The 12,430-nt window shown below is 39.6% G+C and overlaps 2 protein-coding genes across 6 annotated transcripts in view; one reads left to right on the top strand and one right to left on the bottom strand.

Annotated features, from left to right (window-relative positions):
• pik3c2a (phosphatidylinositol-4-phosphate 3-kinase, catalytic subunit type 2 alpha) overlaps window positions 1-2,782 on the bottom strand; it is a 47,195-nt gene extending 44,413 nt beyond the window's left edge. The window contains exons 1-2 of one of the 5 annotated variants that reach the window (XM_040132594.1): window positions 2,629-2,782; window positions 191-255 (exon numbers count right to left, since the gene is read on the bottom strand). The gene's annotated coding sequence lies outside the window, so the exon portion shown is untranslated. Of the gene's footprint in view, window positions 1-190; window positions 256-2,073; window positions 2,095-2,217; window positions 2,380-2,433; window positions 2,511-2,628 lie in introns of those variants that run through there. The other 4 variants (XM_040132596.1, XM_040132595.1, XM_040132597.1 and 1 more) reach the window with 4 other exon arrangements.
• A 2,884-nt stretch (window positions 2,783-5,666) lies between these two features.
• On the top strand, window positions 5,667-12,423 carry LOC120793513 (nucleobindin-2-like). Its single transcript, XM_040133659.1, has 13 exons — window positions 5,667-5,775; window positions 6,382-6,516; window positions 6,895-7,002; window positions 7,103-7,235; window positions 7,895-7,998; window positions 9,638-9,823; window positions 10,164-10,254; window positions 10,567-10,625; window positions 10,744-10,836; window positions 11,465-11,554; window positions 11,710-11,880; window positions 12,119-12,173; window positions 12,269-12,423. The coding sequence occupies exons 2-13, from the start codon at window positions 6,382-6,384 to the stop codon at window positions 12,361-12,363; spliced, it is 1,320 nt and encodes a 439-aa protein (XP_039989593.1). The 5' UTR covers window positions 5,667-5,775; the 3' UTR covers window positions 12,364-12,423.
• The last annotated feature ends 7 nt before the right edge of the window (window positions 12,424-12,430 follow it).

Here is a 12,430-nt window from a genome sequence, read left to right as displayed (position 1 = left end):
TGCTCTGACAGACTGAAGCTTAGTAGTTAAACTCACGGTTCCATAATTAAAAGGTCAGAACCCCTTAACTGCCAAGAGTTAACACACTGAGCCAGACATTGAAAAGCAGCTGCTTTCTGATTTTGTGTGTTAACACTGGGTCAATCTGAAAAACCATGCTATTCGATTAAACTTCATAAAAATTACTCACGTTTTTCTTCACTGTTTTTGCAATGTAGATCATTGCAGATTGGGCAGATCAATCCAATATAGTCCCTATTCAGACAAGGCTGATAAAAGGACAATGGGTCAACCTGGTCTATTTTAACTAAGGAGATTCAACAGGTCTCAAACCACACTAAGATAACAAAAACCATGGCTACTTAAAAAAGATCCTGAATCAAGATAGCCATATTGTTAAAGTCTATATATGCCAGCAGGAGACATACAAAGGAGGAAACCCCCACTTATGGAGAAGAGACAACTGCAGCCAAGACCAATAGCGCAAACTCTTTTCCACTGCACCATGGCAAAGGATGGCAGAGCCCTCATCCAGTAGGAGCTTTGTTCAACATTTGAACTTGACATTGGTACTGTTAAAGCATTCAGCAGCTACCCTAGCCATACGCCTCCAGTGAAAATGCTTGCTTGACTGAAAACATTTAAGTATGCAGAGGTCACAATAATAAATGAGACTCTGGGAGTCTGGAGATTTCCCACGTCATTTGCTTGATGGTTTGACAAAACCACCATCACATTTTTTTAACCTCTTAACATTCAGTTTACTGTGATTTACCCTTGAGGTAGTTTTAAGGTTGTAACAATATCTTATTCTACACTGTCTGACAGTATTGCATTTTTTTTTTTTCATTTATGGCAAACGATTTTTACACTGAGTATTATATAGTACTGTGCAAAAGCTTTAGGCGCTTAAGATGATTAGATTCTAATCCATCACATGTAGAAGTGATGCTGTTTTAAAGGCAGAGAGTGGTCCCACCAAATATTTGTTTATGGTTTCATCATTCAATCAAATGTAAAAATTCTAAATATTTTAGCATAATTTTATACACACTTGCCCCAAAAACATATTTGGTATCTTTTGAAACTTTGGAGTCCCCACTAAAATTTAAAATAAAAAGACACAAACAATGCTCGGCTGCACCCCAGTGCACCAAAATTGCAGAAGGTTAATATAGGAGTAGATCCCATGAGACTGAGTGAGAGTTTTGCTTCCAATAGCTGTGCAAAAGTGCAGATGTTGGCAATACATTCTGCAGCTGATCAAAGTACAAGATAATATCTTTAAAAGGGAAAATAAGTAACCAGATCACGTTTACAGATTTGTAAAGTATGTTCTGTAGTTGTAAGGAAAGGAAAGAATACAGTAAAACTAATTTCTCTTTTTTTCTGCACTGGCTTGTCTAGTACTGAGGCTGGCCTGTGCAGAACATTAAGTCTATAAAAAGGAACAACAACAAAAACCGTCAGGGCCATGTTGGAGCACTGGAGAGCTGAAATCCCTAATGTCGTCCGTTTTGCCAGCATCCCGAAACAAATCATATAGCTTTGAAACTGTGATTTACTCTGACAACGACTAAATCACGCACATGCGTTAGTAAATTCACTCAAAGTAACAAAAACCCCAAGTTTATCCTGTCCTCTAAACTGAAAGATCTTCAGTTGAACATAGCGCTGCACATCTGGTGATTTGGTGCCTCTCTAAGTCAGTGAGTTGTCATCTAAAGAGAAACCACAGTAGTTATCCAGACTATATAATATTCATTTCTGCATTTTAACGAGCTACAAGGCTAAAACTTTTCATCTAATAACTTTGAGGAAAACAGTGTTTCGCTTGATCCCAGGTGTTAACATTTAGCACTGGGACAGTGTATAATCACATAGCATTTCGGAAGAGATGCAACCGACGGAAATATGATGTGTTATTCTTAGTAACACAAACTGAAAGTGGCGCTACGGCACAATTACATCGAGCGGTTTTTTGGCTTTAAGATACATAGCAATTGACTAATATGATTTTTATATTTTTTGCATACAACCAGCTAGCTAGCTAACCTCGCGACTGACGCTCACCTGACACCAAATGATGCGTTGTGTAATGTCAATAAACATTTGCTTTTCTCACACCGTACGCCTTTTAAAATAGGAGCTAGTTGATTGTTACTGAGAGATAACAGGCTTTCAACCGATTACATGAAAGTAATCTGGCTAACTAACCCGGGTATCCCGATCAAATGTCACTTCTTGATACTTTTGATGGCGGTTGGTTGGAACTTTAACTTTGTTGGATGCTAAGTTTAGCCGCTAAACCCAAATAGGCAAAAACATGTCGCTCACAGAAAGTAAACAGCCCGACTGAATTCGGCCGAACAGCGACAACTTCTCCGAGTGCTCCGTACTTTGGGGAACACTTATTTAACAATTTAAAAGTACCCAGGCAACTGCTTTGGTCCTGCCAACTGCTCACAACAAGGAAGAAATGCAGGTTCGGTCGCACGGGAAACAGCCGGGTACCGCGGAACCGCCGGCTTCAGGCGACTACGAGATAAAACTTTTACACTCAGACATTTGCTTCTTTTTTTTTTTTTTTTTTTTTTTAAAGAAAAACAAAAAGGGTAAACTTCTCACCTTTTAGCGGTGCGGTGTTTGGAGCCATTTTTCCTGCAGCTGCATTTTTTTTTTTTCCATCCACTTGCACATAGGGGACGTCAGTTCCTGTTGAGGTGGTAGGATGGAGGTTTGGTTGGACACGGTTGGATGGCGTCTCTGCCAGGCTGGGTCACTTGACTTGCGGCTTAGACGGGAGAACAGCGCCGGCGTGTGGCCCACAGCGGTCCGTGTCGAAAATAAAAGTATTTATCTAGATCCCGGAGGGATGTTCATGGCGGGTCCAGCGCGCACGGAGGTACTGTTATCCTGTGGTATTACTACTTTGATTTAAGTAAAAGTTTTACTTTTACTTATTTAAGTAAACTTACTTATTTAAGTAAAAGTAGCAGGAAAGACTCCCGCATTAAAAACGTCCCGCAAGCTAAAGTGCATAAGTATAGATGCACAAATTGTACTTACAATATCAAAAACGAGAAGAAATGATTATGCAGCAGAATGGCCCCTGGCATTGTTATATTATTATATCTGAGGCGATGTTTCTGGATTGTCATGATACAATAAATAGTATTCTAATGTGGTGCTGTAATGTTGTGATGCTGCATATAAGACACTCGCTGTTGGAAAGTGAGTGACTACATTTACACAGGTACCGCACTTGAGTACAATGCTTAATTTTACTTGACTGTTTTCCATTTCTCGCTGCTTATACATCAACTCCACTACGTTTTTCTGGAGGGAATTGTTGTTACTTTTTATTTGGTAACTTTAGCTCCTTTGCAGATTCAGATGTAATAATACAAAACATAATCATCAAATAAGTAAAAGTACAAAAGTATCAGCATCTCAATATACTTTAGGTACTAAAAGTTTAAGTATGCATTATGCAGAATGGCCCATTTCTGAATCTTTTATGTTATTTATTTAATGTTTATTTAGATAGGTGCAAGTATATAGCATGAACCAATGCCACAGACCACTGAATCTGTAGCCTAGGCTAATTTGCAATGCCCCTCCCTAGATGGGCCTTCAAAATACATAAAACTCAACCATAAAAAGAGATAAGACATCAAGAGCAGCACAAAACACACAACTCAACAATATACGGTATATATACATTAAAGCACTAAACACAAAACTCAACAAATAAATACTTACACAACAGCGCAAGACACAAACAATGCATAAAACACAGTTTAGCAACGATGATACAATAAAATACCATAAAACGACAAGCACCAGATCACTTATGTCTACGGCCAACTCCTCTTTAAAAACGGTTTAAATTTGAGTCTTAAAAGATCCCAGGTCATGATCTACCTTGAGCAAGAGTTCCTCATGTTGACTCCCCGAACAGAAACAGCCTTCTGTCCAATTGTGGATTTACAAAAGGGCACCTAACAACTCCCAGTGGACACACCTTATATTTCTGAGAATGATCAAATGATTAAATGATCAAAACTTATTCACATTAACATATTTAATTCCTTAAGAACATGGCAGTGGGGTGATCTCATATTATTGGACTATAATATTTGATGCATTAACATGTTCACCACTTTAATTTTGCAGCTGGTAAAGGTGAAGCTAATTCAATTTATTTTAATAACTGCTGGGTAGCTTGCAAATTTCTTCCCCATGATCAACAAAGTCTTATCTTTACTCATAATAATACATCATAGTTCATTTTTAAGTTATATTTTGTATTATTAATCTAAACCTGCAAAGTAAAAAAAAACTTATCAGAGTAGAAATACAAAGTAGCAGAAAATGGAAATACTCTAACACAGTGCAAGTACCTCAAAATTGTACACAAGTGCCTATTACTTGTAACAGAGTATTTTCAACATCGTGCTATTGCTACATTTTCTTAAGTAAAGATTCTGAATACTTCTTTCACCACTGGTTATGTGTCCGCAACAGTTTTATTTTGTTTTTTCAAACAAAATGGTATTTCTAAACAGCAGTTTTAAATCGGTGGTAGTTTTAAATTCTGAAAGTAAGGTCATTTCATTTAAAGGAATGTTTCTGACCACTATCCCTAAAACGAATCCAATAAATAAATGAATTTCAGAGAATGTATTTATAACTGTCCAAAAAAATAAAAAATAATTACTAAAAGATGGTAATAATATTCTGCCATAAACTGTATATAAACACAGCCCTGTGGTATGTGTTTTCAGATATACATGATTATGGCAATTTTCATATAAATTTAATGTACATTATATTTTTTTGTGTGTAGTAGTTTAGTACCCAGTGGCAGAATGCAATTGCCGGTAAGAGCGTTTACTCAAGTATTGTACTAAAAAACACTTTTAAGGTACTTATACTTTACTTGTTCCAAGTTCCATTTTATGCCACTTTCTACTTTTACTGTACTACATTTCAGGGTGAAATATTGGCCTTTTTTACTCGACTACATTTCTTTAACAGCTACAGTTACTAGTTACATTACCAGCTAAAATGCTACTTACAAACTAAATGCACAAGTGGTATTTATAATAAACATAATATTTACATACATAATCTGAGAGGAGCCATTTTAGACATATACACAACACAGTACATTTTAAAATATTTTCATTTAGGCTATTTTTTAATGTTTTTACAACACTGGTAAATCATGCGCAAGCTCCAATTTTCAGGGAATCAGATTTACCCCATTAAAATGCTTTTAAAATGTTTTGTTTTGGTTTTTTTGCCCCCTCCGTCGCCATTTGGTGTCTTTGTACAGATATATTTTTAAGTACGATAATGCGGGTTTAAGCCATGAACAACGTCGCCCCTTCTTACGCCAAACACTAACTCCGCCCTCGCCGGAGGTCGACGGAGCGCCACGTAAGGTTCGGCTCAACGCACCTTAAGCCGCAGGCTGGACAGTTCGCTTACACTTCGGTTGACACGTGGAGCGACCAATCGGGTCTCAACGCGACAGTTTTACAAGGAAAGCACGCTCTTTCCCTGTCCAATAGGAGGCGGCGGAGGCGGGGCGTTACCATGGTGAACGCGGCCTTTTTTTTTTTTTTTTTTCCCCTGTAGGTTGTGGCCATAGGAGGCTTGTATTGGTGGTGGATGACAGCTGTAAACAAGCCCCAGTGAAGCTCAGGCACTTTGAGGGAAACCGAACGGTCGGAGCGCGGCGAAGAGTTAAAAACAGAAACAAAAGTGAGTTTCGTTTTACAATTAAATGTCATTTCACATGAACTATGTTTATTATTGAAATTTACTATGAATGCTAAGGCTTGTTTTGTAGCTTTTCTGCATCTATGGGATAATGAATTAGCTGCCATCCTCACCACAGACAACCTCTTCTTTAAAAGGAACTGTGTGTTTAACATGAATTATGAATTACAGGTTTCAAGTTATAAGGCTCTGGAGGCTCTAAGGCTCTAAGTTATAAGGCAGAGGAATTTTTTTTTTTTTAAGTAAGCTCGGTGTGCCTTTATCCAATAAACACATGTGTTGCACAGTCCTTTGCTCGTAGTAGAGAGACGCTTTTGAGATTAGGGCTAACTTGCATAACCTCGTCCCACCCTGTCTCCAGGTGAAATTGTGGCTTGTACCCCTTTTGCAATGCTTGAGAAACTGAGGGTGTTGTCTTTTGCAAAGATAAACCACACTGTACTTGTTAGACACCGGACACATAGGCCTTAAGAACGATTTCAGGATAATTAAAAAGCTCTAAGAGTGATGTGCAAGAGTCATGTAACATCATAGCAAATGAACTACTACATTTTTTTTTTCTTTTCCTTATTTTATGTACCTAACCAGATGGTGAGGGGTAAAGCCTTGGCCCGTTGTGGTCTGGTTCTGCTGAGTTTGTGGCTGTGCATCCAGTCTGTGCCGATCAGTGTGGACAAGACAAAAGAAAAGCCTCATGAGGAACTGGAGCCACCGCAGAGTGCTGTGAGTCGGATGGACAGTGTCATATACAGGGGATATCTCGTTTTAATCTGAGTCAGACAAATACCTCTCGGTTATCCAAAGGAGGGAATCGTTTGGGCTCATGTTATCTCAATAAGAGCTTTATAATATGGAAGACAGACTTGCTTCTGGGTAAAAGATTGACAGAAAAATTAAAATTTAATGTATTTTAGAGTATTTGCTTAAAAAAAAAAAACGAGCAATATTAGGTTAAATTAGGTGCCACCATTCATTTGCAAGAGATAAGTGACACAAAAGATTTCCATAATAGCCCTAAGTCCAATTTGATATTAACAAGTTAAATGCACATTTTAATCAGCTAACAACAAACACTGACATGTGCCTTTGTTTATGCTGCAGGAAACTGGGCTGCACTATGACCGCTACCTCAGGGAAGTCATTGAGTTCCTCGAGAAAGACCCCCACTTTAAAGAAAAGCTCAAAAATGCCAGCATGGATGACATCAAGGTACGTCTGCACACTCCCTAAACAGCCCATTATTTTGTAAGCCTTCTGTTGACATGAACAATTTGTGTTGAGCTGTGGCGTGTTGAATTTGTGCTCACAGCAAGGCAAACTTTCCAAAGAACTGGACTTTGTCCACCACAATCTTCGGACGAAGCTGGACGAGTTGAAGAGGGAGGAGATGAACAGGCTGCGGATGCTCATCAAAGCCAAACATGACATCCAGGGGGGGAATGGTAGGCATCCTGCATGTAATGCTGATGTGTCGCAGACAAACTTGTGCTTTTTGATGTTGCACAATAAGTTTTATAATACAGCTCTGCAGTTTGCTCATGGTCAAAATTAGGATGTGGCTTTTAGACACAGGAACATGATGTAATACACTGCCTACCTCAGCTGACAGTGACTTCTGCTGGCCACTGGGAACTACTGAATGAAAGATTATATGAAATTAGATCAAGAAAACATCAATATTAATGCAAATGTAGTTAAAGAACAGAAGTACAGGTTGAAGTCAACACTTTTTAAAAACATAAGGGTTTTTTAGAGATGGTGTGGGATGAAAACACAGATATCCTTTTCCATTATCGTTAGAAGTGCATTTGCACTGACTATCTCTTATTGAACCCTTTCCCAGAGTAAATTTGAACTGAAGCTTAAGTAAACAAAGCCTGCACTTGCCTCTGGCTGTGCTGTACGTCAGTGCACTAAAGAACTGCTGAAGCACAAAATGTCTTTGGAAAACACATGGGAAAGGGTAACCAATAAATCATTTTATTGAATGACACAATCGCTCAATTTGAGGTTTTGGCGAATGCTGTGTAAAATACGTAAAACACCTGGATCTAACTGCTTTACAGTTCAATAAAACTTTTCATTATTCCTTTCCATGCAGGCCGGACAGTGGACCATCAGACCCTGCTTAGACAGTTTGAGCACCTCAACCATACGAACCCAGACACCTTTGAGGTGGAGGACCTGGACCGCCTCATCAAATCGGTACAGGCAGTGACGTGAAAACACCTGAACACTGTTTACTAAATTGATCTTTACCATAGTAGAAAAAAATGTATGTGTCAGAGATGGCAGCCACACACAGTCATTAGTGTACTATGTTAGTATAAGTTCTAATATGTTATTTCAGATACACATTTCTACGCTTTGTTGCAGTAAGTGATTTTTCCTATTTTTTTTCTTGTGTTTATACTGACCATGTTCCTCTACTGTAGTGCTGTTTCTAACATGTAACGCAGTCATACTTTTAATAACAGTAAAAAGCACCTTGCCTCATATTATTGATATAATTTGCATAGATGAGCCTATAGAAAATAACAGGTGTCAAACGGTCAGCCATGTTTCTCGGGACCGCTCACATATCAGCTCTATTAACCAGTCCAGCCTTTTTTGATTTTAGATGTAATAACTTGGAGGCATTCACAGCTTTATGCCCTTTGTTGGAGGGGACTAGCTCACCAGAGGTAAATCCGCTGGTTTTGAGAGAGCAACATGTTTCCTGTGAATTCAGATAAAAACTAGAAGGGCACTCAGAGAGCGCAGACTTCCGCCAAGGCCAATGTCAAACAACATAAACCAGACTTCAAAGAAAAAAATTCAAATTCGTAGTAAGTGATCTGGATCAGCCTCAAAATTCAGTGGGTTCTTCCCTGGTCCATGCTCCATCCCTCCACCAAGTTTGGTGCAATCGCTTCAGTACTTTTTGCTTAACCTTGCAAACAAACAAACAGATGCGATTGAAAACATAACTTCCTTGGCAGAGGCAACAAAGGGGAAGTCGGCTTACTGAGTTTGCATGTCTCTCTGCTTTTTTCAGAGTTGAATGAAGTGCGTGTAAATCCTGACATTATTTTTGTGCAGTTTTAGTTTTGTGCAGTGGTAGTCTCTGCTCCACAGTCATTTATTTACTGTTCATGCCTTGGAACTGATGGAATGCAAACAATACCGAAAAATTAGTGACTGCTTTGTTGGCGAGGCTTTCATTTGACACTTAACTATCAACTGTCATAACATGTCCACATACAGTATTCCTGGTGGCTGCCTGTAGGGCTGTAGAATAAAGAATTACCTGTAAATTCCTACAACAACAAAAAAAAAAAGTCCAAAACAGTAGTTCGAATTCATAGTGATCACAGGGTAGAGACTGAACTTTGGCCTCTGAATGCTTTGAACCTGCCTGCATTGGTAATTAATTGAACTTTAGCCCTACAAAGGCAAACAGCTGGTATTAGATTCCATATCAAAAAACCAATCCACCACTGTCCCAACAAATTATTTGTTAGAATATTAGATCAACTTTGTGGTCTTTTCTCTCAGCTTTACTACCCAGGCCATTACTCCTCATGAGTGGCTTTGTACGGCAGAACAAGGGTGTATTTGTACTTGATCAGCAGCCATTAGACATTATAAGCAAATCAGCGCAGAACAGTTGGCATAATTGTGTTTACTCATGTTTTTGATTGATCGAGAATTCATTCAGTAATTCGTTCAGCCAAGAACTTTGCTTTACCCTCCATGGAACAAGGGACAGAACAGAATGAATCAATTCCAGAAAGGTGTGCAAATACAAGCCGTGCGATCCAGGTGTGAATTCCCCTTCTCAAGTGTATGTTTTCGTTCGTAGGCGACCAATGACCTGGAGAACTTTGACAAGGACCGCCACGATGAGTTCAAGAGATACGAGATGATGAAGGAGCATGAGAGGAGGGAACGTCTGAAGAACATGAACGAGGAGGACCGCAAGAAGGAGGAGCAGCATTATGAGGAGATGAAAAAGAAACACGCTGACCATCCCAAAATTAATCATCCTGTAAGTCTCTTGCTGTAATGATGTAGCCGAGACGGCAGCTCATTTGATTAAGTAGCCGTAAATAAAACTCTCAGTTACTTCGTTCATTATTCTTAGTTATAATGTGAGTTATTAGATGGGGGAATTACTTGGCCTGTACTGAACAACATTAAGAGTCAGTTGAGCAGGTTTTATTTAGATCTGCATGGGAGGATGAATTAAAAGCATAGTAGAAAATAAAGAAGCCAAGTGATACGAAAATACGAGAATACAGAGGAAGGACAAATCCTGAAAGGGGCTGTTGGGTGATAGAAATGAACATGAAGTGACGCCAACCCCGGTGTGTGTGGTGTGTGCGCAGGGCAGTGAAGACCAGCTGAAGGAGGTGTGGCAGGAGGCAGACGGTTTGGACCCAGAGGACTTTGATCCCAAGACTTTCTTCAAAATGCACGGTAACCACAGAAACAGTATTTGTCTGTAGAGAGCCGAGAATACCTGTAGCAGAACATCAAAGGTTTCCATTGTTCTTTCTCTTAAACATATGACCAGCTCTGAATCTGGCATTAAAATGTGATTCGTCAAGCTAGTCACAAAAGTCATCCCTCATCAAAAAGGGATCTTTCTGGCTTAATGTGTTGTACATGGATAGGTCAGTAGCATATAGCCTTAATATCATATTAATAACATTAGTCTTATATGCCTGTGAAAAAACTACATATGGATGAAATGATCTGTTAATTCCAGTCATTTGATTTGCATCGCAGACACTAATGGAGATGGTTTCTTCGATGAGATTGAGCTCGAAGCTCTCTTCACTAAAGAGGTATTTATGTCTATTTATTTATGTCTCACTGCCCTGGTTCTGCATGTTTTAGGATAATGTAATATGTTAATGAGGAAGCCTCTCAGGTGAAATATCGGTGTGCTTATGTGCCTTCAAGCTGGAGAAGGTGTACAACCCCGAAAATGCAGAAGACGATATGGTTGAGATGGAGGAGGAGAGACTGCGAATGAGAGAGCATGTTATGAACGAGGTGAGCCACCACAGTAAAGGAGAGGATAAGGAGGTTTTCCCATGTTTATTATGAATACAGTAATGATCAGCCCTGTTCATTATCCACAAATGATACATGTATCTCTTGAGTCCAGTCAGTAAAAGACTTATTTTTTAATTTATTTCTATTCTTAAAGCGTTTTAACATCAGAACCTATTTCCAAGTGAGTGTCCCTCCATGTTTTATTAAAAATGCAGTACTGGTGTCACACGTATCATGTGTTAGTTAAAAATATTCAGTTATAGCCTCCCCATCTGATCAGTCCCCCATTTAAAAAAAAAAAAAAAAACACTGGATCACAGTAGAAAAACACGCTATCCATCCAATCAATAACAAATCAGAACCAGTGTGTTGGATATCACTTGAATTGTCTGATACTACACAGAAGTGACAAAGTGTACACAGCCCTGCAAACAAGTGCAGACATTATCAGTGTTGTAAAAAATGGGTCTAAACAGTAACAGCAGTGGAAAATAAGAGTCAGTGCTTTAACTCCCTGAGTTGCAAGGTCAAGGCTTCCTCCTGCCCCCCCGGGTCAATAATTCATCTTGAATACCATGAATTGGCAGTCATGTTGATTAAAGCAGCTTCCTGTGCTCATCTTAAGGTGGACGCCAATCAAGACAGACTCGTGTCGCTGAGCGAGTTCATAGCAGCCACTAAGAAGGAGGAGTTCCTCGACAAAGACGAGTGGGAGGTGAGAACTACATTTCATACAAGAGAGTTGACAAAATGTGTCAGGAGCTGTTACGTATCCGTATCTGAATTTCATCCCATTCTTCATTCGATTTGTTACATCTGCTCATTCCCTGCCCTCCACCCTGCCGCACGGCGCCGCTCTTGCCCCCGCAGACTTTAGATCACAAACCCTTTTACACTGAGGATGAGCTGAGGGAGTTTGAACAGCACCTGGCCAACGAGGAGAACGACATCAACAAGAAGTCGACCGAGCTGCAGAAACAGAGAGAGGAGCTCGAAAGGAAGCAAGAAGAACTCAATGCTCAGAGGCTGGGGCTACAGAAGGTGAAGTAAAGAAAAACCAATTATAAAAACATCATGCAGGTGAAATACAATCAGGATTTCTTCCCCCAGTAGTCTACAGTCGCTTGACAGGTGCAGCAGACTGAGTAATATCGACACGGTAACCCACAGTTCTAATGATTTTAAATCATTTCTGATGACAATGTTGTAACCTGTGGAGTCAGGTTATTAAACTGATCAGAGGTTCCCACTCACTCTCTCTCCTTCTCTCTCTGCTCAGGCAGTAGAAGAAATGGAAAGGTTAAAAGTCGAAAGCATAAAATCTGATGTCAAACGTAAGTATCGCATTGTGATACTGTTAGAACCTTTCATCGTCAGCGCCACGATTATATAAACGCAATCAACTTGTGCCAATGTGACTCTCCCGTAGGTGAAGGTGAACCAGCACCAGTTGTAACAGGAAACAATCAACCACTGCCCAGTAGTCACCAGCAGCAGGATGTACCAGTGCCAGGACACTCTTAGCAGGCCTCACCAGTCTGTCTGTGCGCTGTATGAATAACAGTGTGTGTGTGTGTGTGTGTGTGTGTGT

Source organism: Xiphias gladius, chromosome 8, assembly GCF_016859285.1.
Source record: "Xiphias gladius isolate SHS-SW01 ecotype Sanya breed wild chromosome 8, ASM1685928v1, whole genome shotgun sequence".
In the NCBI taxonomy this organism is placed as follows: domain Eukaryota; kingdom Metazoa; phylum Chordata; class Actinopteri; order Istiophoriformes; family Xiphiidae; genus Xiphias; species Xiphias gladius.
Note: the sequence above shows the minus strand (reverse complement) of the source record. Positions and strands in the feature narration are given on the sequence as shown.